This window comes from Beta vulgaris, chromosome 8 (assembly GCF_026745355.1).
Source record: "Beta vulgaris subsp. vulgaris cultivar EL10 chromosome 8, EL10.2, whole genome shotgun sequence".
In the NCBI taxonomy this organism is placed as follows: domain Eukaryota; kingdom Viridiplantae; phylum Streptophyta; class Magnoliopsida; order Caryophyllales; family Amaranthaceae; genus Beta; species Beta vulgaris.
In genome coordinates, this window is record NC_079209.1 from 2550959 (window position 1) to 2576200 (window position 25242).

The 25242-nt window shown below is 35.6% G+C and overlaps 4 protein-coding genes across 7 annotated transcripts; 1 reads left to right on the plus strand and 3 right to left on the minus strand.

Annotated features, from left to right (window-relative positions):
- The first annotated feature begins 408 nt into the window (after positions 1-408).
- LOC104900611 (transcription elongation factor 1 homolog) lies at positions 409-4014 on the plus strand. 2 transcript variants are annotated; one of them, XM_010688082.4, is made up of 5 exons: positions 409-737; positions 2398-2527; positions 3037-3107; positions 3516-3537; positions 3625-4014. In XM_010688082.4, exons 2-5 carry the CDS (start codon positions 2418-2420, stop codon positions 3683-3685), a joined length of 264 nt encoding a protein of 87 aa, XP_010686384.1. In that variant the 5' UTR covers positions 409-737; positions 2398-2417; the 3' UTR covers positions 3686-4014. The 2 variants fall into 2 exon arrangements, with proteins under 2 accessions (XP_010686384.1, XP_010686385.1); XM_010688083.4 differs by having other exon boundaries at positions 2403-2527.
- A 744-nt stretch (positions 4015-4758) lies between these two features.
- Positions 4759-7459, minus strand: LOC104900612 (ABC transporter G family member 20). Its single transcript, XM_048635273.2, has 2 exons — positions 6016-7459; positions 4759-5898 (listed from the first exon to the last, which is right to left on the minus strand). The coding sequence occupies exons 1-2, from the start codon at positions 7112-7114 to the stop codon at positions 5060-5062; spliced, it is 1938 nt and encodes a 645-aa protein (XP_048491230.1). The 5' UTR covers positions 7115-7459; the 3' UTR covers positions 4759-5059.
- Positions 7460-9104: 1645 nt separating this feature from the next.
- Positions 9105-16449, minus strand: LOC104900613 (transcription factor VOZ1). Of its 3 annotated transcripts, none has more exons than XM_057390993.1 (5): positions 16292-16449; positions 14960-15213; positions 14702-14857; positions 10683-11172; positions 9105-10315 (listed from the first exon to the last, which is right to left on the minus strand). In XM_057390993.1, the coding sequence occupies exons 2-5, from the start codon at positions 15185-15187 to the stop codon at positions 9759-9761; spliced, it is 1431 nt and encodes a 476-aa protein (XP_057246976.1). In that variant the 5' UTR covers positions 15188-15213; positions 16292-16449; the 3' UTR covers positions 9105-9758. The 3 variants fall into 3 exon arrangements, with proteins under 3 accessions (XP_057246976.1, XP_010686387.1, XP_057246975.1); XM_010688085.4 differs by having other exon boundaries at positions 10683-11199; XM_057390992.1 differs by lacking the exon at positions 16292-16449 and adding an exon at positions 16102-16126 and having other exon boundaries at positions 10683-11199.
- Positions 16450-18369: 1920 nt separating this feature from the next.
- LOC104900614 (OPA3-like protein) lies at positions 18370-24887 on the minus strand. Its single transcript, XM_010688086.4, has 4 exons — positions 24315-24887; positions 21286-21420; positions 20218-20304; positions 18370-18773 (listed from the first exon to the last, which is right to left on the minus strand). The coding sequence occupies exons 1-4, from the start codon at positions 24441-24443 to the stop codon at positions 18624-18626; spliced, it is 501 nt and encodes a 166-aa protein (XP_010686388.1). The 5' UTR covers positions 24444-24887; the 3' UTR covers positions 18370-18623.
- Between the last annotated feature and the right edge of the window lie 355 nt (positions 24888-25242).

The window sequence follows — 25242 nt, forward strand, 5'->3', positions numbered from 1 at the left end:
TATTCAATTGTGTAATGGTCTCTAAGCTCTTAGAGGTTTAACTTCATAATTTGTAATTTGTACTCCTTTTACATTTACGTTAAATTTATTAGATGCCAAAAAGGAAAAAGAAAAATTAGGCTCATTATTTTTTCATACACAAGAGAATAGGAAAAATATCATTATATAATGAATTATAAGATTGGAATTTCTTAATTTGTGATTTTTATATGGCCTATTCATATATCGCAAGAAGTTTTTTTTCAAAAAAGAAGACCCAAAATCTCATTTTTATTAAAATGATATATTGAAGATTGTCAATATAGAACATACTCACTTATCCTCTTTTTCAATGCTCCGAAAACGCAAAATCTCAATTGGTAAATCGTAATATACATATTCGAATCCGATATCACAAATTACCAAATCAAAGATCGCCTAATTCGTACCAAACAGGTCAAATTTTCTTGTTGCCTCTTTTCCTCCCCATCCAAAAACTAAAAAAAAACAATTTTCTTTTAAGGCCAAACAAAGTGGCAAATATTTATAAAGAAAAAACGAAAAATAAAGAAGGATAAAGACATAAAAGAAAGAAGCTGAAAACTCTGTAACCCTAATCCTCAATTATTAAACGCGATTTCTGATTCCCTTCATCAAATCAACTTTCCTCAATTTCGTAGAACAAATTCGTGAAAAGAATTGCGGGGATTTTTAATCTTTTTCGACATCGGAAACTTCAATCTTCCAGGAATTTGAAGGTTCGTTTCATAGTAATTTCAATACAAGTTTTAAGATTGAAAGCTTGAATCTTTTATATATTTGAGCAAGAATTCAGATTTTTCTTTTATTTGTTCTGTTGAAATCTTTACTTTGATAAGCTGAAGAATAAAATTCAGATTTTCAAGAGATCATTCTATGATTTGCTTCAATTTTTAGTGTTATGATTGTTGCATTCACTTTTTGATTTTCAAAATGGTTGTGATTTCTTGGTAATGTTTTTGAAAACATGGGTATCATGTGATAATGAAAAACATGAAAGGTTGTGAATTCTGCTAATGTTTTATTTTTCAGTTATGTGTTTTTGATTTAGTTGTAAAATTTTGTACATAGGTTTATGTAATTGATTAAAATAATACGTATGTATTTGGTTTAAATGAAAATACAAATTTGTTTACTTGAACAATTTGCTAATACCATATAGTAGGTATCAAAAGAATGGTTGTGGGGATATAATTCTTGAAGAAGATATTTGCTTAAGGATTATAGTGGGTATTATTGAGGATTAAGTTGAAGGAGTGTCCAATACCGTGATATGTACAAGTTAACTGTCAAGTTCAGGATGCAAGAATCCCCTATCACAAGTTAACTGTCAAGTTCAGGATGCAAGAATCCCGTAGACGGGTAGTTGGGAAAATGGAGATGGACTTGATGAAAGGGGTGAAAGAAGGAAATGAAATCGTTGGGTCTTTAGGAACATATTGCATTAGATAGGATGAGTGGAGGAGAATGATTCACATGAGCAACTCGGGGGAGATGACATAGTGGTCTGAATAGGCAATCCCATCCTTTGGGGATTGAGGGGGTGTTTGGCACAAAAAATCGGAACAAAATGGTATGAGATTGAGAAAGTATGGATTGGAAGTTCATTATTGTCTTTTAGTTGTTTAATTTACTCAAAGAACGGATTTAGAACCCATAACTAGAGGAGGAGGTATGGGGATGTTAATGCATAAAGGGGTGGTGGAAATGGGATTCAAGGGGCGTAGGGGCATGTGAAAGTATTGGGGGTGATGTTAACCTTCTTTTTCTTTCTTCAAGTAGTATCATATTCAATTCATTTCATTTCATTCCGTTCAATCCCAAAACCTTTAACCAAACACCGCTAATACTTTGAAATTGTTGTAGGCATCAAGTTATTATCAAACCTCTTGATGCTAGATAATGGGTCAATCCGTTCTTGCGGATATCGCATACCCCGGGCGCTCCACATTCCATTTAACGAAGTTATGGAGATTAATTAGTGGTTTTTTACTCCTTATCAATAATATGTCCATGTCATGTTTGAGGGTCGGATTGCGTATAATTGGCCTTTATTGGCATGGTACAGACTCTTCATCTATGTGTTATGGGAATGAATTGGCTCACTTTATTTGTAGCTTCTTTTTGAGATTTAGCATGCAAGGCACTTGCTCATGCTAAGGGTTTAAAGATGTTAGAAGATTCTTCATAACTTGTTTAATTTAATCGTCTAGAATGTGATTGGCTTTTAGCTCATATGGCTGACTAGAAGGTCAACCTTTTCTGTTTTGATTAAGTTATCAATTGTTAAAATGATATCTTTCTGATTTTTTTCTGCTGTCAAATAATCTTGCTATGCGTCTTGTCGTGCCTTTTTAATTTTTCCCCTGATGGTTGTAGTCCAGTGTTTGTAGCCACCAATGGGGAAGAGAAAGTCAAGAGCTAAGCCTGCTGCAAAGAAGAGTATCAAACTTGATACTGTTTTTAGCTGTCCTTTCTGCAATCATGGGACCAGTGTAGAATGTCGGATGTAAGTGTACTTCATATCTGTTAACCTTCTTTTACTAAATGAGTAAAGAGTCATGGGCTCATGGATGTTTCCTTTTGATTAATGCTTTTGTCCTCATTGCAAGACTGTTGACATGAAGTGGAAGTTAGATCTGCTGATTAACTTTGGTTGTTCAATGAGGTATAAGTAGATATTACACTTGATGACAAAGTAATGGTTGTTTGAGTCCTAAATGATATTCGATTGCTTTTGAAGTAATACTCATTAGGAAATAATGGATCTGATAGTTTTGGGGAGAATTTGAGTGGTGTATACCTCGAAATATTGAACTATTACTTGTGGATGCCCTTGCCTAGAAAGGGGATAAAGAAGCGATTAGTGAACATGATTTAGCCTTACTAGAGTCTGAAATGATATCGCTTCTTTGTTTAATTTTTTTATTAACTGTTTCTATTCAGAATATATATCATTAAATTGCAGTCTAAGTGGGTATTTTGAGCTGAAATTGTATTATCTTGCCTGATTATTAGTGATATGAAGAACTTGATTGGCGAAGCCTCATGTAGGATATGCCAAGAGAACTTCAGCACTACCATTACAGGTACATTTCTGAACCATACTAATGGTCCATCAATTTGCACTTGCATGTTTTTGTATCTCTGCCAACTGTGTATTAAATATTGATTTCTTTTTTTATCTTTTTTTCTTGGCATATTGGTAGGCCATTAGATCCTTTTTCTCAATAATTATTTTACAAGTACCTATTAACTACAATTTTTCTCTTCTTCCTCCATGTCCTTTCCTCACTCTTCCTTGTTTTTTGGCAAGAAGAATGAAGCTCATTCTTTTTGGTTGACAAACTCCATAAAGGAGCTCATGTTAATGATATTCTGATAGCAAATACTTGATTCAAAGTTTGGACTAGTATTTTTTTTTGTATATTTGCAAAGATATGAATTTTTGCTGATGATATCTATGTTTTTTTCTCCTTTCATTTTGGCATCTGCAGCCCTGACCGAACCGATTGACATGTGAGTTTGACTTATTCAAGATCTTGCCATTTACTGCTGTATTATATCATATTCTCTTTTCCTTACATTATCCATGCGAATATACAGATACAGCGAGTGGATTGACGAGTGTGAGCGAGTTAATACAGTGGAAGATGATGGCGAGTGATTAGACAATGATGCGCTAGAAGGTTGTTGCTCTGTTCCATGAAATAATAGTCTTTTGCCCAATGTTCTATGCTATGTAGTCTGCTGGATCCTTACTCCCTACGGGTTCTTCTGTCACAGACTAGTCAAATGTGGATTGTATTTTATGTCAAAAAATCAGCATCTCATGCTGATTCACAAGGGTAGATTTTAGGTGCAGCAACTGGTTTGTGCTTGTAATATATGTCATCCTTTTAGTTTCCTTTCTCTGAATGTAATGCCATAATTATACTGATCTATCGAAGGTTACTCTGAAGTCTGAACTAGGTAGTTTGGCCTTATTGTGTCCAATTTCGAGTGGTAAATGCTTTTTTCGTGGATTCGGAATTGCTAGATGTGTTGTAGAACATGGTAAAAGGACGTAAGGTAGAACCTAAGAATTATGATGTGCTAAAACGTCAAAATGTGAGTGCAATATATTGAAAGATAAATAACATTTCATGCCATTAGAATTGTGGTTTGCCTCCATGATGTGATTTCCATCATTGCACGAAACTATGTTCCTCGCTAACTCAGCAATTGATTAAAGGGATATATGCCGGTTCTGAAACGGCAAAGATTTCGAAGGTAGTAGCTTCAGTGTGGAGGTATTGAGCAACTAGTGAGGGTCACTGGATCAGTATTGAGTAGGCGTTCAAAGCGCTCTAATCTCTACATCCACAAGGACGTTGTTTTGATATTTGGAGCATGTACGGGTGTATTTTGGATATCCCCGAGACCCCGACCATATAGGGGGTTTTCGGCAAGAGATACACAGTGCAACACTATGCTGGGGTAAACAATTTTCCGTATGGATGTGAAAAACTGATCCAACCCATTTAATAAACAAGTCGAGTCAAGGTTGATTTTTTCAATCCGTTCAATAAACGGTTTCGGTTTGGGTTGGGATATGTTCAACCCGTTTATTATTAACTCGAACCCGAGCCGATCTGTTAATCAGCCCTAATTTTCCGTGTTCGATGGTGTATCTTGAAGAAGACAATGTTAAAGCCCCAACCCCAATAGGATAAGGCTAATTATATGAGCCAATTTGTTGTTCTCCCGTAAACTTTTTTATTTAGATACTATATTATATCCAATTGATCTAAAACTTTAAAAACAACATAAAGTATGTCAAACGATCTTGTTAATAGGGTTACATAATCATATATCATGTTTATATACTACTCAACTTGCCTCAGGGACAAGGTGTAGATTACGGCGGAGCATGGTGGTGGTGGGGATCCTTGAGGCTCACGCCTCACCTCGGTAGACTAACTACTGAACTACTGAACTACAACTATAATGTCCATCAAGTTGGCAGTGTAATATGAATAAATGGCAACAAAGTATTACCTCACGTCCTCTTATATTTGTTACCAAGCAACAGAGCAATGTAAAACAGGATCCTAAAGAAAAAACCCCAAACCACAGTAATAAACAGGCAATCAAGTTTACTGAGGTCAGTAACATCCAGCTGCTGCAGTATATCAGTACCTCTCATCACACATAAGCCAGTAATGTTGATCCCTAGAGTGCTACTCATACTCTCTAGTACCTTGCCCTTCAAAGCAAGCGATGCATCTTTGAGGGCTGTGTTATCGAACATTTGGAGCCCGTTAACTAAGCACTTCACAGGGTTGTCGAATTCATTGAGTAAAACTCCTTGATATGGATACTTCACTAGAGACATATAATGAAACCAAATCCAATACCGAGGGATTTGACCTCGAGGTATAAAGAGTCCACCGAAGAGTGTATATTGAGCTAAGAGGGCCACTACCAACACGCACCCAATCAGAACATCGCGCACCACAGCAGACAGGAAGGTTACGAATGAATTTCCTGTCCAGAATGAGGCTAACATGAACATGAAGAACCAAAAGAAGCCTGAAAGACCACCACCTAATCCAATAGCCCAAAAGGTGATAACAGAAAAAGTGAAAGAGAAGAGGATCAAAGACGGGAGGGCAATTATGGCAGTAGAGAAAACATAGGATGATCTTCTATAAGTATTGTAAGAAGTTTCTCTCATGAAGATGGACCGTTCTTGGATAAAATGAGGTATGGCTTCGGCACAGATGAAGAAAGTAGTTACAATAGCTGAGGCAAAGAATCCAAGCCGTTCTTGTGCTCCTTTTGAGGAATCATCTAGCCTCCAAAAGACGGTAGCTAGCATTGCAGCAGCGAGTAGCACTGCACTAAATCGAAACACAAATGATTTAGGCAGTCTTTTTGAGTTGATCAATGATCTTTCCGCGAGCGAATAAATTTCAAACCAAAATGGATTGGCAAACTTGAGAAGAATTTTACTTGATGTCAATAGCTTGCCTTGTGAAATCCTGGCATTTACTGCATCACTGACTGATGAATTGGTAGCAAGTTCTTGTGGACTATTATTCCTTGCTTGGATGGATTTGTTGAACTTTACCAAACTTGTGATACCACCAGGAGAATCCTTGAGCTCAGAGATGAGATCAAGAACAAACTCGGCCTTGTTTTCATCTTCTGAAATTGGGTGATTACATGCTGCAAAGAACTCTGTTATATTTGAAGGTGAGCCACTATAGACTGTCTGTCCATCAGAGAGAACGATCAGATGGTCCACGACACTTAGAATCCGAGTACTAGGCTGATGAACAGACAAGATCACTATACGGCCACTCCGAGCAACGTTCTGCAGAACACTAGCCACTAAGAATGCACTAGTAGAGTCTAACCCTGTAGTGGGTTCATCTAATAACAAGATAGCCGGGTCATGAATGATTTCGATACCAATCGAAACTCTTTTCCTTTCACCTCCAGAGACTCCTTTATGCCCTTTCTCTCCAATAACCGTCTGAGCAGCATGTGTTAGACCAAGTTGATCAATGAGTCCATGGACTCGCGCTCTCTTCTTGGACTTTGAGAGTGTTCTTGGCAGGCGAAGCTGTGCCGAAAACATAAGGGTCTCTTCTACTGTTAGCCCTGAGAATAAGAGGACATCTTGCATAACATAAGCTGAGATTGACTTTAGAATGTTGGTACTAGACCTCAAAACTTCATGTTCATTTAGAGTTACTGACCCTTTTAAGCTTTCTTTGGATATTCGACCCGCTAGAGCATCAATTAACGTCGATTTTCCAGACCCACTAGCACCCATAACTGCCATAATCTGTCCCTCTTTTGCTTCCCCTGATATGTCATTTAGCAATAGCTTCTTTTCATATTCATTGTTTGAAGCATTTTTACAAACAAGTGGTGACCATGTCAATGTTGGACGGATTTTAACACTGTATGTTAGGTTTTGAAATGTAAGAATCAATGGTTTTAAAGGTGGTTTTGCAGTATTTAGCTCAACTAGGTGATGTACATTTTCATTTTCTGGGAGTTGCATTCCCTTTTGGAGTTCATCAAATGATTGATTTCCCATGGTAGCAACTTTTGGGAGTTATGTTATGCATAGGTTTTTCTAAATTTCTACTTTCTCCGTTTTTTAATAAGTGATACATTTTTCTTATAAGGAAATGTCACAATAAGTGACACGTTGCTCAAAGTAGTAAAAAATACTTCTTATTTATTACTTCTTTGCCATCATTTAATTATTTCACCTACCTACTTTATTCAATACTCAAATTTAATTGATTGAACAAGTGATCTCAACTTTCTCTCTAGGCTCCTTGATATTTTCCCACTTTTTCTGTCACTTATTAGAAAATGAAGGAAGTATAGTGTTAGGAACTTCAAATGGGGTTTGATTTAGCGATTTGAGTCTCTTCGATTCAGGTCATATTTGAGTGATGATTCATTCGATTAGCCTGAATTATATCTTTATTGGTTTAGGCCATTTTCATTTTTAATATTAATTAGTTTAGTAATATACTAATTATATTATCTTTTGAGTTGAGCCAATTAAAGTTGTGCTAATTTTAGGTTTGGACCAAAATCATGTCTTAGTGATTTCGGGGTTTATAATTCGAGCTTTGAGTGATACAGTTCGAATAGCCTGTTATGAATTAACCTTGTGCAATTTAGTGATCTTATCCAAAAACTATGTTGCTCAGATACGGATTGAGTGTCTATTCGGATACGGGTGTCCAAGAGTCCGACCCGACTATTTTGTAGGAAAAAAGGCAAGTTTTTAGTTTAAAATGAAGTATCCAAGTTAATATCGTGTCGGACGCAACCCAACATGACACCCGATTTTTAAGGTAAGTGAAGGTATCGGCGTAAGATGGTCCAAAAATGTAAATCTCAACAAGGGATTTATTGCAAAAGATTGTGGAATATGTCAAGAAGAATTGAACTTGAAATAAAATTTTATTTATATTTTTGGCGGGTACTTCAACAGTTCAACTTCAACTTGGTACGCATTATAACGCCTATAGCCTTACAACCTTACTCTATAGGTTAGATCCTAAATCCTAAGTTCCTAACCTATTTGGCTATTAGCGTAGAATTTGGTAAATCCTGAATTAAATGATTAATTAAAACTCACGTGATGCATTATGCTTCTCTTTTTTTTTTTTTTTTTTTTTTTGGTGTGAGCATTATGCTTCTCTTAAATCTTAATCAAGATTCTCTGTAAGAATCAGTTTGTTCACAAGCTGCTGAAATTCCAATGCACGTGAACTTATTGGCTACGTTTAATTTCATAACTACTCTTATATATTAGGCTTACCAATGATGTCTTGACCTAATAATTACAATTGAGCTGTTGTAAACGATATATACAACATCACGGGTTCGAGTCTCCCTCCTCTTCTTTGTATTTTATACTGCATTCATGGTTCATATAAATCAAACTTTTATAAAATCATAACTACTCTAAGCTAGATTGAAATATCACGTTATCCTATTTAACTCATTTGGAACTCTTCAAATAAAAATAATAATAAAATGTTCTCTCTCAATTATATTTTTTGCTTTTTCAATTTTTACTCCCACTACTCTTGTGACTCTAAATATCTAACATTAACAATTTTTCTTTTCTTGCTTTTTAAATAATATCCTTGGTAAATTCCCCAAAGCAATTTGTTTAATGGATTAAAGTCTCATTAAAATAATTTTTCATAGATGTCATTTATCATTGATATTTTATGTTAACAGAAATATAATATTTTGACAAGGTCAGTTTGAGGGAGATTTTGGAAGTTATTGAAATTTTCAACCATTTAAAGTTATTTTGATTACCTTTAATAATTCCTTAAAAATTTGCCAAAAAGCACAATATTAATAGCCAATCTGGTGATGGTGATTAATATACATATGACATCGTGAAGAACGTTTCATGTTGATACCCATGTCAATAAAATTTCATCTAGACATTAACACCGTTTATTACTGTCTATCAAACAGGCCGTAAGTGTAAGACAAGCAGAGAGCGTAAAGGATAATAACTTAATAACTGTACCACCCAAACATAAGCCAGAAGCAAAAAGTTGGGTATATCCCATCAATTGCAAGACAAGGTTATCATTTTTCCTACATGAAATGATGAAATAGAAAGTAACCACTAACCAGCCAGAAATATCCAATTCTTTCTCGCAACTCTTCAGTACTATGCAGCATGCAGAGCACTACATTTAGGGAAAATAATTCTCATCTTCTAGATGTTAACATTACAGCACCATGTCAAAAGATTTCCACTCATACATGAATTGGTCATTTACATAACTTTGGGAGATGATAACATGACAACGAGGGAGAGTTGACAATGTATCTCATCTCGTAGCCGAAAACAAAGTGCACCAGCATTCAACGTGCAGTCTCCATACCATGTAGTAGAAACTAGCGTTAGAATGTACATCCACCCTACCAAATGTGATGGCCTTTACTATAATCAGTAGAAGTAACAGCAATTTACGCTGTACGTAAGTTGTAACCCTTCTCATTTGTAATTATGCTCCAGCAATGACAATAAAAAACCGCAACAAGCTATATACAAGATCCTCAGATATAAAAAAAAGAGGATCTCACTGATGTTATTGTAGATGATCAAGACTAAAAATGGAGCTGTCAGTAGATGAACAAAATCCGCCAACTAGATATGTCTGAGATCATTGGTATTCTCTCCTTCATTTCAAGTAGTAATCACCTAGATTCTCCACAAGATACCCATATGGTGCACCAACTCCATGATCAAACGATGTTTTATCTGCAGTGATCAACTGGGTTGGATCAGAGTGGAGATTTCCAACACCATCTTTACTGTTGAACTTAGTCCTTCCCTTCAGCGGACGTCTGCCATCAAGCGGAAACTCAGCACTAAGCCTACCCATCTGCTTTTGGAGCTCTGAAACAGAATCATTCGCCGTTTTCCCTCGGGGAGTTTTTTTACGGTCAACCAGCTTGAGTTCCAATCTGTATAGTGCGCAAACATCACACTTGTTGATCTCATATTCATAGAGGTGCCATTCATAGTTATTCAGTGGCTGAGGATCCATGTAATAAGATCTTTTCAGCCCACTGAACTCGTCCATGACTTGTTTTCTCGACTCATGCCAACCTCGGCCACTGTAATCTGGCAGTGATCTCTGCTTTCTGTTTCCACTCTCAAATGCTCTTCGAGGCTTGTCAAAGAAGAGCCACTCCCTTATAGTCTCACCCTCAAGAACTGAGAGGTCAAAAAGCTCTGCAATAATTTGAAAAACAAAAGCCAATGAACACATTGCACATCTGGAAATGGTAAACAGATCATGGAAAACAAGAAAACTGTAGGACATCCCTCACAAACAAAATCACACCTTTTCTTCTACATTCTATAAAAAGACTACCATACAAGATTACTCAAAGGCAGTTTGTCAATAATATTTACACAGTTAGAAATTAATAAACGCAACAAACAATTAATGTAGGATGCAGAAAGTGATCAAAAGAATATTTTGGAAGTAAAATTGTGCTGGACATTAACATATCAATTACTAACATTGCAGGCTTATAAACCATGACAGTCATAAGAGGATGGGATAACAAGTAGAGAACAAGTTGCAGAAACTTACCAGGGGCATTCCAAGGAGACTTTGCAGTTGCAGCTCCCTCACATTCTGGAATGCCGACATCTTTTCCTTGTACTTTTGCACTCAAAGCAGCAAAAAGTAAACCATCCTTCAGGCCTATGCCTCCAGGACGTAAGACTGGAGACATTCCAGGAGGGCCCTCATTTAATGCGAGAGAAGCATGGAAACTACTACAGTAGTCTTGCCACCAGTCTGATCCTTGAGCAGGCCTGGGACAATCCCAGAGCGCACACTTTGGTCCCAGGAAAGCAGCAGGTGGTGGGCATACATTGGGCATGAATCCTGAAATGGGATTTGCATACAGTGCACCTACATCAACACCATTATATCCACCAAAATAGTGATTTTCAAGGTCCAGATGCAGATTATATTGATTATAGTCTAGCTGATTTGCCATTTCCAGATTAGTTGCCGTCGAACTGCGAAATCCAGGAGCTCCTTTGCATTGATCAACGGGTGAGAAATTCTGCTCCTGTGACCCAGGCTTGATATCAGGTCCCTATTGGAAGCCAACTTTAAAGTCAACTACCATATTAATGTCTAAACTTTAATAGCAAGAGCTTTAATTTGACTTCACAATAAAGAATGATCTTTGAGTAGAACTCCAGATAATCTATACAATCATGTGATTGTTGAGTTATGTTAGCAACTAATAGCCTAAATGCTAACGTAGAAAAAAAAATTCTAAACATTATTGGCATAAGTGTGACAAGATAGGTGGCATACGCACCCAGAAGCTGCAGACACAAATGACTAAGATACGTAGCATGCGATCAGGAAGAACCTAAATCAATGAAACTAACTGTAGCGGAGTTAATTCAAAAACTGATTTGCCACAGTTTCCCCATGAGTGAAAAAAATGAAGGTTGGAGTTACTGAAGTGACTAAAGCAAATGGAAGAATTTGAGTTGTAAAATGGGTGGATACTGATAAAGGAAAAACTCTGCCATTTTCATAGTGATTGTCCTAGTTCACTTTTCATAGAGTAATAAATATTGATAAATAAGAATATCGAGCAGCCAATTTAACAATATCCCAAAAAAGATGGGATATTCACTCTAAAATGAAGAGCAAGAATAAGGGTAAAGCAATAGTACTAAATTGTAACTTTAATCCATGATAAATTCCTAATTGGGAATAAAGCAAATGAACTCAACCTTATTGTAGCAACCAACGTTACCTAATTCACTAAAACCCCTGTATAATGTGATCCAGAAAAGGTTAAGTGACAATTCAGTATGGTACATGCAAGTAGTATATATTTAGCTAAATTAACAAAGCTACATAGCAAACTGTGCTCCCATTCCCATTCTTGTACAGAGAATTAGGTAACAGTAATAGCAACTTTAATGAGGACATGTTCCTAGAACACAATTAGAAAGACACAAACTGGCTTGCTGCTTCAACACAAAAAGAAAGCATATACCAAATTAAAGACATTTCATCTCTTGCACAACAGTCACTCTTGCAGGTCTACTGCAAATAGAATTTTCTACTCGGTATAAGCATCCTTGACCCATGAATAAGAGAGCATCCATACCATTTCTTGAAATACCCAACTGCACAAGTCAGTAAAACAACTATTGTATGCCATGAACCACCATGGTACTGGAAACAAATATCAGTACAGTCCGTCACTGCACTGCAGCTATAGTAGGATTCCAATTGCTCAAAGCGACAAAAAGTGCTAGATTAGAAATTTTTTGGGTCTGCAGAAGCAATAGACATGGCTACGTATCTTAAAAGAAAAAAAAGTCATAAAACATGAACATATATTGGAACTCAGGAGAGTAAGGATATGAAGTATATCTGTACATGACTTAGGAATGATGTCCTTTATGGCAAAGATGGTGTTTGTGATTAGAGGGATGCTGAACTTAGTAAGCCTCACAAATCAATTAAAAAACCATCATTTCAAAATCTCAAGGGACTAAAATTCTCAAATTGCAAACCACTTACTGGTAGTGCCTTTCAGGGAAGTTTGAGAAGGAAATAAATATTCTTGAACTTGTGGCACATACTCACATTGTATTCTTATTCTCCACATCTCGAACTCAAAGATACGGATATAATAGAGGAGAGGTACCCATCCAAGTATACGGTCCTTGAAATGAAAATCTAATATACAGAGACTCAGTTCAACAACTAGGTTACAAAATTCAAAACCCAACATTAAATAAAAGCTTTATTCCTTTTCATCTTAGAAAGTGGGAAAATCAAAGTTATGCTTCCCCCCTCGTAAATCTAGTCAAGAAAAGCTATGTTTCATTTTCTTTTCCTCTTCTGATAGTTCTATAACATAAAAATTCTGGTATCGTAGGAAAACTCGGGAAAAAAAACCCAAATAAGCATCGATTTTGGCCTTCTGAAATTTGGGTAATATGAAAGTAATCCTAACTTAGGCTGCACCCAAAACATCAACTTCTTTAGAATAAGAGAAAAAATGAAAATTTCAGGTTCCATAAAGTGAAAATGAGAAAAGATCCAGAAGGATAAAACATAATCCCTGCTCTCTCCTATTCTACCCTGCAGTGGCATCCACAGTGGCCAAAGAGTGACAACTAAAGGCTTGCTTTATGATGCCAATGATGCCCACTTGATTGCCATTTCTATCTCTTGATTATTTTCTTTACAACTCCGATTATGTCAAATCTCAAACTCAGTTGAAATGTTCTACTCAACTTCCTGAAATTGTTTGGTTTCGTGACTCACAATATCATGAGTCACAAAGTCCAAAACACCCAAACAATTTGGAACGCAAAAGCAACAGAAATTGGATGTTCCTAATGGAACAAGAGCCTCTGATGTAAAAGGTAACCACCAGCTTCATAGTATGACAATAACCTATGAACAAGAAGAGGTAGATTCTTTACTTGCCAGTTTCTTCTTAATATGCCACAAAACTAACTCTTCCAGAGTTCCTTGCACCTCGACACTTGCAAAAGAATGAAAGATATACTCCCTCCGTCCCTTAATAGAGTGCCCATTTCTTTTTTGGACATTATTCAAAGGTAAAGAAAGCCCTCAAAAAATATTTCTAATATATAAGAAAAACATAGTCATGTGGGGTCTTGTTTGATTCATCTCATTACATACATTAAGAAAATCAAACTTTTATAATTTTTACTAATATGAAATTAAAGATATTAACGATACAAAACGTGCATTGGCAAACGTGCATTGGAGAAATGGGCACTCTATTAAGGGACGGAGGGAGTATTTCCAAACACCCTAATTAAGAGCAAAAGCCAAGGAGTCTCCAAAAGCTTGGTTAAAGTCTTCTGATTTTATATCCATAACTACAAGGCTAAGAGAACCCAAAATTTTAGACATTCCCTAAGTTGCTCATTATGCTGCCTGAGACATGAGGGAAGATGCATCAGCTTAGCTTTCTATTAGAAGAGCTCAGTTTGTCAGAGATTGATCTCAATCCGAAACAACAGACGGAAAGATAGACTAAGAACTAAGATTTGCCTCATATTATCCATCGCACATGCAGATGAACTTCTTAGCTTGCTTAGAGCCAACTCACCAAAATTGCATGAGAAGTATATTCTAAACATATACCAACTTCTATCCTTACATTAATGAAAAGCCTGGTACAGTACAAAGTATCGTCATCAGTTATGGCATACTTCAACAATCAACATGTCCTGCTTCTTCTATCAGAGATGACAACAGGCCAGGCGCAAAGCGTAGCCAAATTAGTCACTGTCTGCTTTCCTCTACGAACTATCTTTCCTCTATCGTCCCCTTTCATCATTTCCACAGGTGTCAACATAAATCCTTTATTGTATCATGCCACTATATGACAGCATTAGGATATGCAGTACGGTACACTAAATATGTATGCAACCAACGCTGATGGAATCTACTATGTACAAGGTGAAGTAGGTATTCCTCATCAATGCATGCCAAATTAAACTTTGGCAGACATATGCACATGCAAACTTCATCAATTTTCGACGAGAACCATACAAGTGAGAGAGAAATTGATCTACCTCTAAGAAGCCGATGGCATCCCCAACTTGACATTTTTGTACATCAGGCTCAGGTTTTGGCAGAGGAAGCTCAAATGGACTGGTTGCATCATCTTCTTCATCACAAAGGTGCAACAGCCGATAAATGTCTGAAGAGAATGTGCCAAGACTATCGTTCTACAAAAAGCCATTCAGTCGTAAATGTCCATATGCTCTTTTCTTTTTCATAGTATATATTACTAATGACAGGAAGCAAAGATACAAATATAAAAATCTCACTTGCAAGGAAGACGCAGGTGAGGGTTCATTAAGTTCAGATTTCCATTCACGTAACATTAGATAGACCTGCTCTTCAAGAACTGCAGCATCAACTGTGCGGCTGTCTTTCCTTGCTGACTGCAGATCTGAAAATATCATCTGAAGATCATCCACTCGATTCTTTGCTCTGTCCTTAAAGAGCTGGTGTGAAACTGACTTGCAGCCATTTCTCTTCAAACCCTTCCTCATTAAAAAATCCAAGTTTCTAGGATTACCTGGATACATATGACAATAATGGATAAGGAAAACTTCAAGCATATCAATATAATCGATGCAAAATCACTAGACTATGAAGAATTATATAACAGTAGATAGAATTACACTAAAGCTACAAGAGAACGATAAAATTATAGATCCTGATGCAAATCATTCAACAAACCAGCATGTTTAAATGTCAAATTTAAAAATAGTGATACCCAGTTGTAACTAATGATGTCAATCTCAAGAACAGCATAAGGCACCATTTCACTATATATTGTCATTTCGTTTATGGCCCGATACAATGCAAGTTGCCCAAGCAGAAGAATTCATATTCCATACTGGCTTATTGCTGCTGTTCCAAACTCAATCCAAAAAGACACATGCCCAATTACCAAATTATGAAGTAAATGCCGGACTAATTAAAGTTACTCCAAAGCAACCACGCAGACGAGGAAACAGAAAACGAATCACAACTCTTAAGCAAAATAAAAGGGATATAATCCGCAAATTTAAAAGCCACTTGAGAAAAGATATTCTCTCATCATAAAAGATGGCAACAAACTTGCAAGTTCCAGGACTCTTAAGACATTCAAACAAAATCATTCTGATCTCAAAAACTCAGAAACCAATACTTTAACTTCAACTAACACTATAATCACATACAAAATTCTCCAATAATCAAATAAATCATCATAAACCCAAAACCCAATTGAGAAATTTTCACTTTACATACAATACTTCCCCAATTAACACTCCAATCACACCCAAAATTCTCCCAACAACCATAAAAAGACCATAAAAGCAAAACCCAGTTGGGGATTAGGGTTAAATCAGCAACAATTTCACTTCCACTAAGATAAGTGTATCATATTATCACCAAAAAAACAAAGAGAAAACAATACCTAGAGCAAAATCAACACATAAAACATAGAAAAAACCAACTGGGTATCATCATTTTTATAGATGCAATCACAATAAGATAAGTTGAAGGATGAGAAGGGATCAAAAACACAAACTTTAATAAAAATTTGCTTTAGATATTTTCTCAAATATTAAAAACATGTGTTACAATAATGAAAAGTAGATGCTCACCAAATGAAAGGTTGATCGCCTGAGAAGGAGGAGAGAGAGAGAGTTATGAAGGGTGTGTGGGTTTTGTAAAGACCACCCTTCCAAAGCAAATTCTCTTTGGAATTACAGATTCTTTGGACACTTTGTACAAATGCGGGGGGCCAACAAAAAAGGAAAAAAAAAACAGTATGAACGCGGTAAAATGATAGAAATTGAGGGATGAAATCTTGTTAATATGGTAGAAATTGAGGGATAGAATGTCTTGAAATGAGAGCAAGGTTTACATGTGATGTGAGTTTTTGTTTTGCATTAAATTGGTTTTGTTACTTGTGTAATGGTATGGGAAGATTGAATTATAATATAATCATGTATCCATTTAATCTAATATAATCTAATCTAATCTATCTATATATATAAAGCCGAATACATTCGCTCACGGATCGACACTTGAGGCTTCTTTTTTATTTAATGCCGAGTGTTAGATATATTTTTAGAATATAAACTAGTTGTTGGCTCGGACGATACATAGGGTCATTGCATACGATTCGTTTTTTGAGGTTGTATATCCCTTTATACGGCTTGCAAGTCGAGAAGAACTTGCTACTTTATCCTATAGTAATCTTCATTTGTCAATTGGTATGGTTCTTTCAACATCTCTTAGCATATGCAATCGATTTATGCAAGTGTGTTGTTACGATTTGGTTGTTAAATTAGCAATGTAGTTTGCAGCTTTAAGTTATGAAATATCAAGGTATAAATCTTCCAGATATATGAATCATATACTTTTACGAAGCTTGCTTGGTGGAGGACTGGAGGTGGTGGAGAACTCACCAACTTTGAGGTCACAAGTTCGAACCCCACTACCTATTTGTGCTTAAGGTTAGGGATCCCTACTTTCAATCATTGACCTGTGTAGTTGGGTTGACTAACCTGCGATAGGTGCTGGTCCGGTAGGATCCTTCTTCTTACCAAGGGGTCTCCAGTGGAGGCCTCTCCAAAAAAATATACTTGTAGTTTTTTTTAAATAGAAATATTACCTTTTGACTAAATGATTTTTTCTCACAAAGAACAATATAATATTATAGATTAATTGATTATTACATATGCATTTCAAATGAGAGGTTTTGTGTTCGAGATTTACTTAATGATAACTGATAATAAGTTATATACTCTCATAATGTTTTGGTTATAAAATTAAATTTCACTAAGATTCTTTTTTTAGGAGTGAGATTCATATACAATTATGATACCTTTAATATGTAGGGCTATTGTTATGAACAACACTCATAAACTTTATTTTTATTTATTTTCCAAAACCTAGAACAAACATTAATTGAAATGAGCAAAAAGGTAGTTGAATTAGCCACAACTTGACATAGAAGCTGAACAAATTTGATTTAAGAAAATTCCTTTTTGTTATTCTAATTAACAAGACTAATAGTAACCCTTTGACTATTAGAGTCCAAAAAATCTTCACTAGCATCAACATTTGACCATTTTAAAAACTAAAAGTAATACACTACTCAACAACAAAGCATCTATGCCTTATCTAATTGCATATATATGATTCATGTCCTTAATGATCACCATCTTTTAGTCCAACAATCAAACAATTTGATGCTTTCTACCAAAAGATATAGCTAGCATGATTGATTAATAACAAGTGGTTCTAATCATCAAACTGTATAACTTGTTATTTCGTCAAACAATTCATTAGCTAGATAAACTGTACCAAAGAAAAGAGAGAACCTAAACCATCCATTTCTATCATGTAAATCAAGGCCAAGCAAACCAGTATAAGAAAGGAATATAAGCACACCCCCACTCTCCCACTACTCAGAACCATTTTTATTCTCTAACTTTCTTCGACACACCGCCTTAGCCCTTATGATTGGAATTGAAAGTCATATGCCCATCATTCATGTGTTTAGGCATGAAAAATACCATATGCTTTTTAACTAAACACATGAAGTCTCAGAAAAACTGTAGGCTTAATTTGTGCAGACATAGATGTACTGCAGTTTAGAGAACTGACATAAAACAGATAAGAATTAGGGAGAAAAATTGGAACTAAAAGTGCCAGCAACGTTTAACTAACGAAAAAAAATAACGAATAGTTTATCAAATCGTTCAGTTAACTCGTAATTTACAGGGTTAAAAGGACTTGAACTGATACTGTTAAGTGAATCTGCACATACTGGCTTTGACAGTGAATAATCTACCCGCAATAAGGAGGTCCTATGAAAATTATATACAGATAGTAGGGAACAAATTTCCCAGAAAATAGAGCTAACAAGACTGGAAAAAATTAGTTAGTTTGCCAAATATCAAGTAGTCAGTGAGTTTAAGCTGCTTATGATGATTTTTCAGTATCCGATTGACCATATCTAAAGTTGAAAAAACCAGCAATGCCTCGTCCCTTGGCTAGCTTCTCGAGTTCCATGATTTGGAGCTTAAGTTGCTGCACTTCTTTCAATAGAGCTTCATCTCTTTGTCGCAATGCCTGCACACAAAAAACAGCAGGAATTCTATGACAAGCTTGAACCAGAGGCACAACAGTGAGGAAGAAAAGAGACAAAACATGAAGGTTGAAAAGGGAAGAACACAAAACATTTTCAACCCCCAACCTAATCTTTATTTTCTCTGAAGAGTACTCCCCAAGATTATCATCACAAAGCATTTCAGAAAGTGACTTTTTATTTGTGGAGGTGTAGACAGTGATGCAGCCAAAGGGAAAAGAACGACAATTCAAAGGCATGTGAAAGATTTCTTAATCTCATACTGTTCAAGAAATATCAATCTTTTACATAAAATTTAGTCCTGGAGCTGGGAAAAAATGTATATTTGTTTGGTTGTTCCTACATCACTGCACATGGAATATCATACTAATTGTAACTTCATCATAAACAGGAGTGAATCAGCTATAAGTTCACAACCAGAGAGCTTTAAGTGTGTGTTCACGTCACCTCAAAAAACAACTGTGTCTAAAAGTTTAGATCAGTTAAGATGAGTTTAAGTAGGTTCACTCAAGTTCCAGTAAGTTCTAATAGCTTATAATATTGGTTTAATAGGTCCCAATAAGTTCAGTTACGTTCATATATGTTCAGTTCAGATAAGTTCTGTTAAACTTGGGTGAAAAGAACACACCCTAACTCCCTAAGTAAACTTCCATGTAATGCAATTACCAGTTGTTTGCACCAGAGAAATTTTGCATGCAAAAGTTTTTAACCTGTATCATTGGCTGAGAGATATGGATACGGTTCTTAAGCTTAGATGTTGAGAACTTCAGGTCTACTGTCAGTGATTAAGGTGAGTTTCCTCAATGTTTTAAAAGAGTATCAATATGATTCCACAAATTTTGCATAATCTAGATTCGGAAGGTCATAAGATCCACGATAATATGTGGACTCCTAAAGTCCTAGTTATGACGAATTGCCTCATCACCAAAGAAAGGGACTGAAAACATAGAATCAATGAGCGACCTTCACAATCAACCATTAGAGGCCTCAGAACAGTGGATGCAAGCTACTTTGAAGGAATTTAACTTTTGAAAGATAGGCCACATATATTCAACCTTTGTGGCTCAAGAAAGCAGATAAAAGATAACATTTGACAGTGGATACTTGTCCCAAGGTCCATACATTTCATGTTATGTAGAAATCTAAACCGCACACCTCATGACATAGAGGTCCTGTAATAAACATTCCTACCAAACCTTTAAATAGTACGAAGTTGTCTAAATCGAATAAAATTCAACTGAGAAAAACCAAAATGTTAATTAACTTCAATTGAACCCAACTTGAACAATCTGTTTTGCCAGGATAAAAATATAAAACACTCATCAACCATTCACTAATGCATCGATTAGAGAACTTTAGAGATACAAAGTCAGCTCCAGATTACATTCAGAGAGAGAAATACTAGTAGACAGTGTTTCTTTACATTACCTCCAATTCTTCCTTTCTTTTCTCCTCCTTTTTAGCTTCTGATTTTGAGTTTCTTTGCACCTCAAATATCAATGCAGCTCCCGCGACCTGTATGTAAGCTTAGAATAGTTGTAATACATATTTACCGTGTCAAAACAGGTCCGATAGATAATCTAAATTCAACATGTGTGTTCCTATCCAAGTAAGAAGCATTGACTAATGGTAAGAAATCATAAATTTAGAAGTAGCATAGCTGTGGTGGTGTCCCGTGTCTCATTAGTACCAGGTGACAGCTTGCAATACCCAGAATATATAGCAGTTCAAAGTAAAATGTATTTGCTAATTTGACGATTCCAAATATAGATAAGCAAACTAAAGATTATCATTTCTAACATCACTTCCCTTGTATAGTCCTAAGGAAGAGTCATAAAGCCACTCCATATGAAGCTAGCAAAGAGCGTTCAATAGGAGAAAAACTCGCCAATGATTATCTAGTGATAGTTACACTCTTGAATTCATGATGTCCAAAAGCCTGAAAGTCAGTCCAAGAATTTGTATGTAGCTGAATTGAATATGTTCAACACACTTGCACCATACAAAAGAATAAATTCGATAGACAAAGAGTAGTTAGTAGCTTCCGCTTAATAGCAATGATTTCTTGGTAGAGTTGAAGTTACCAAATTCTGAGGAGTCGGTACTAATTTATGTCGAATAAAACACTTCAATGGAAGTATAAACTTTCCTTTCTTTGTTTCCTTACTCAAGAAAACAACATTTTTTGTCTAAATTCTTTGTGGGAAAATTCTATCTAACATAAGGCAACTCATTACCATTTAAATTTTATTTTGATAAGCTTATTATGTCTTTTTCAAGGTAAACTAACTAATCAAATATAAATGTGTCATAATGACAAAGCTATTCAGAGGTCTTACTAAGTCAATCAGAATTCAAAACTTGAATGATCAAATCAGGAATTTAAGCTAAATTTAGCTACCCTGGTTTGTATTTAGTGGGTTCATTTTTACCTCACTGATGATGATACTTGATGAGCAATAGGAAAGCATTAGAGACAGATAAATGAAAATTTACCATAAAGATAAACATTTCACCCAGAAGATCTGAAGCAGCCTGAACAGCCCTCTCCTCATGTAAAGGCCGAATTTCAACATCTGTTGCATGGCCGTAAATGCGCCTTTGCAGTGTAGTTGTAAGCCGATGATTTGCCTAGAATCAGCAACCACAACAAGAATGTAACATGTAGATTGCAAACGGCTGTAATTCAACAACAAATTTAAGTTCTGGTACATGTCTCAGTAATTGCTTTGTCATGGTATAGCAGGGTAATGAATTATTTGAAGTATAACTTATCTGAGTTATATTCATCCTTAGCCTACTATGTACAAATTACAGACAATTGTCATGATGATTAGTGAGAGATATGGAGTACATTGTTGAGAACATCATGCTTAAAGAGGTATTCTGCAATTTAGTTTAGGTACGGTAAGGCAATCTCAATGTTTTGGTGATTAAATTGAAGTGGAATATTTTAGAACATTAAGGAAATCCCATGTCTAGTGCATGAAAAAACTAAATGAGTAAAACATCTTCTTCAGCATATGTGCCAACTATTGCTTTAGGAAGATGATAAGATTGCATATGGGGCTAGTAAAATGCATATCTGGACAAGGGTTTTTACACATTTTTGGGTTGACATGGAAATTTTCATACTTGCATTAGAATGGTATATGTGCCAAACTTTAAGCATTACCTTATGCACATTATATATGGATAACATTGTACATAATGCAATCTATGTAGAAAGATTTATATAAGCTGCACTGTTGCTAAGGAAACAAATACAGTCTGAAAGTTAATGTAAGAAAAATTATCCAAATGGAATCAATCTAATATCTAGAGATATTATTGGTGTTTCGAAATAGCGTAGGCGATCAAGCTCCTTAGCTCCATTGTCTTTTGAATTTATCCATCTCTACTTCTGCACTTCCTTGTGTATTCACATCAGCCATGTACCGTGTTCAAATCAAAACTCATCTTTCTCCGGCTTGAATCCTAAGTCGGGCATAGATCTTCTATAGGTTTTTGCATTGCTTCATCAAAGTCACATCGGAAACTTATGACTGTCATCGTGTATAAGTCATTGTAACTGACACTGAAACCACTTAATTTGGCCAAAAACCATAACTTAGGGTGCGTTCTTTTCACCTGAATAACCCTGAACTTATCTGAACTGAACTTATTCTACGAAGTGTCCTATATGGTAGTACTCCAAATTAGTTCACATTTCTATGTAAAACTCAAATTTTCTTTAAGTATATATCAACCTAAGAAGAGAGTGATATAGCGATACATCCTACACGAGTTCCATTCAAATTTATGTAACCTTGTCTCTACTTCCACACAGGCTCATCCATGATCCAACACAAGGAATCCATTTGATAATGACAAATAAACCAATGATGATTTATGTTTACGTGTATGGACCAACAAGTTTGTAAGATATCTAGAGTGTGTTTGGTTTGGTGTACAATAATTTCCTGGAAAAGTGGCGTTCCCATTTTACTTTGTTTGGTTTTTTAACGGTGGAAAACAGATTTCAATTTGGTGGAAAACAGTTTTCATCTCAAAAGAAGGGAAAACACACTTTCCTCCTTATTCTTCACCTTCCTCCCAAGCTCCCACTATCCTCCCCAAATTCACTACATTCTTCCTTTTCTCCCTAGCCTTTCATGCAAAAAAACCAAACAATTAAAAAATGGTACAATTGTGATTTCCTTTTTGGATAGTATCTTTTCAAGGGAATACATTTTATTATTGAAAATGTTTTCCATCCAACTAAATAGAGCCCTAGTCAATCATACATTTACACTGATCCACTAAATCCCTATATAAAAGAATAAGAGTTAGCTCAAGTGGGTAGAGCACTCCCTCTTGGCCCTTGAGGTCAGGGTTTCGATCTTTACCTCTAGCATTATGTTGGGGTATTTCCTTAGCATGTTATGCATACCTTACCATCCAATGTGCTGGTGTTTCCTATAGGCTAGTAGCCTTGTAGGAATTAGCTTTTGGGCTGACTTAATTTTCTAATAAAAAAAAAAACACTAAACCCCTATCTAACACTTTATCAGTTCATCAGACCCACTATCTCCCTTCTATTTCATCTCACAAGTGTCAAATCTCCTTTACCAGCATTTCACTTTACAATTATAACATATAACTTAAGAATAGAACCATGGTCCGATTTGATACTTTTACCTAAATCACATTTATCAAAAACAATTCACCCATAAAACAGCAACATCAACCATAGCATTATACCTTCGTAGACCTGTTTGGTTAGCGGTATTAAATGGTGGTAATGGATTTTGGTGCAAATTTGTGAAGACATTCCCGGTCAACCTCCATGAATCCATGATAATGCTATCAAACACAATTTTTTTTCCTAAAATTTCATTACCATCCATTACCACTTCAGAAGGTGGTATTGGATGGTAATGAAAATTTGCAAAGGAAAACACATGTTTTGGCATCAAATTTCATTATCATGGATGTTAACATTGAAATATATTCACAAATTTACTCTAAAAAACATTACCATTACTACAATTTAATACCACTAACCAAACAAACCACCTACCGGATCAAGAAATGTGTAATGTCAAAGATCCAAACTTTCCCACAATTAATTCAAAATATGCCAAACAGACTACTACCCACTAAAGAATTAAGGACGATAATCAAGATTATGTTATGGTTACTATGTTTAATTTAGAGAATTAATGTTCTAGTGGTGTATGTCTAATTGTCTATCATGTCTAGGCTATTTCCTACTCTACATAACATAAACCCTCGATGTAATCAAGTTATGTGGGTGGTCATATTGTCTATCATGGACATTATATTCAGGGAACCATTGATCACGGGTTACACTTATATCCTACTCCTACTCACGTGATCACTTACACTGATTACGATTCTACTGCATTTATCAATGTTTTTATCATACAAATTACAAAGATACAATTCAATAGCAAAAATTAAAACATCTCACATAAACAAAAAATCAACAATCTAAAAATAAAATATAGATGAAGAAAAACCTGGGCAAAACTAATGATGAATTCACGAAATTTGGGGTGTAACCCAGCTTGTTGTTTGAGACGTGTGGCAATGGGTTTACTAAGAGTCCTCAATGCGAGCGTACCTAGCTTTATTAGAGGAAGTACCATTACTATGCACTAGTATAATGTAGTACTCCTACTAATTACTATTGATGTTCGGGTACCAAGGATGTCTTTAGAACTCAAGGATACAGATTGATGTGTTGTGAACGATAAATCACAAGTTCGAATCTTCTTTTTTTTTTGTATTTTGTACTGCTTTTGAAGCTTATATGAATACAAAAACTATTGATGTTTTGGTTGAGACAGAATTGATAGTAAAAATAGGAGAGATCAGAGATGGGTGTTTTTAATCACAAATCAGGATTTTGTTGCTCTGTTTTCTTGGGAGAAAAGTAATGAAAACATACATTACTTTGGCGCTCTCAGGTGGGAGGCTGCGTTGTGAAATGGTCAAAAGTGAGTTGGACGTTGGGATGACGCTGACTTTTGGTTACTTGGGTGAGAGGGAATTTATGTGTTATGAATTTTATAGGCAACTTTTAGATGGGAAACTAGTTTGTTGGCATGAGAATTGAGATATTGAGATATACTTCGAGTATTTATAGTTTTTTTTTTAGAAAAAAAAATAATAATTTTATTCGTAAAGGATAGTCAAACGACATAATCAATTCCTGAAAAATTGAAAATTTCAACACAAATATGTAACACTTTAGAACTAGATACATCGCAGATTTGATTAAAAATAACCGTAGTAAAAATTCTTCATCCGAATCAATACAATCTGTGAGTTCGCTCTGATTCGGCTTAACTTCCGTTGATGCATAGTTGTTTGGGTGAAAATACTTCCGTGATCTTCTAGATTCTTACAGAAAATATAGATTGTTAGATCTTCCTTCTTAATCAG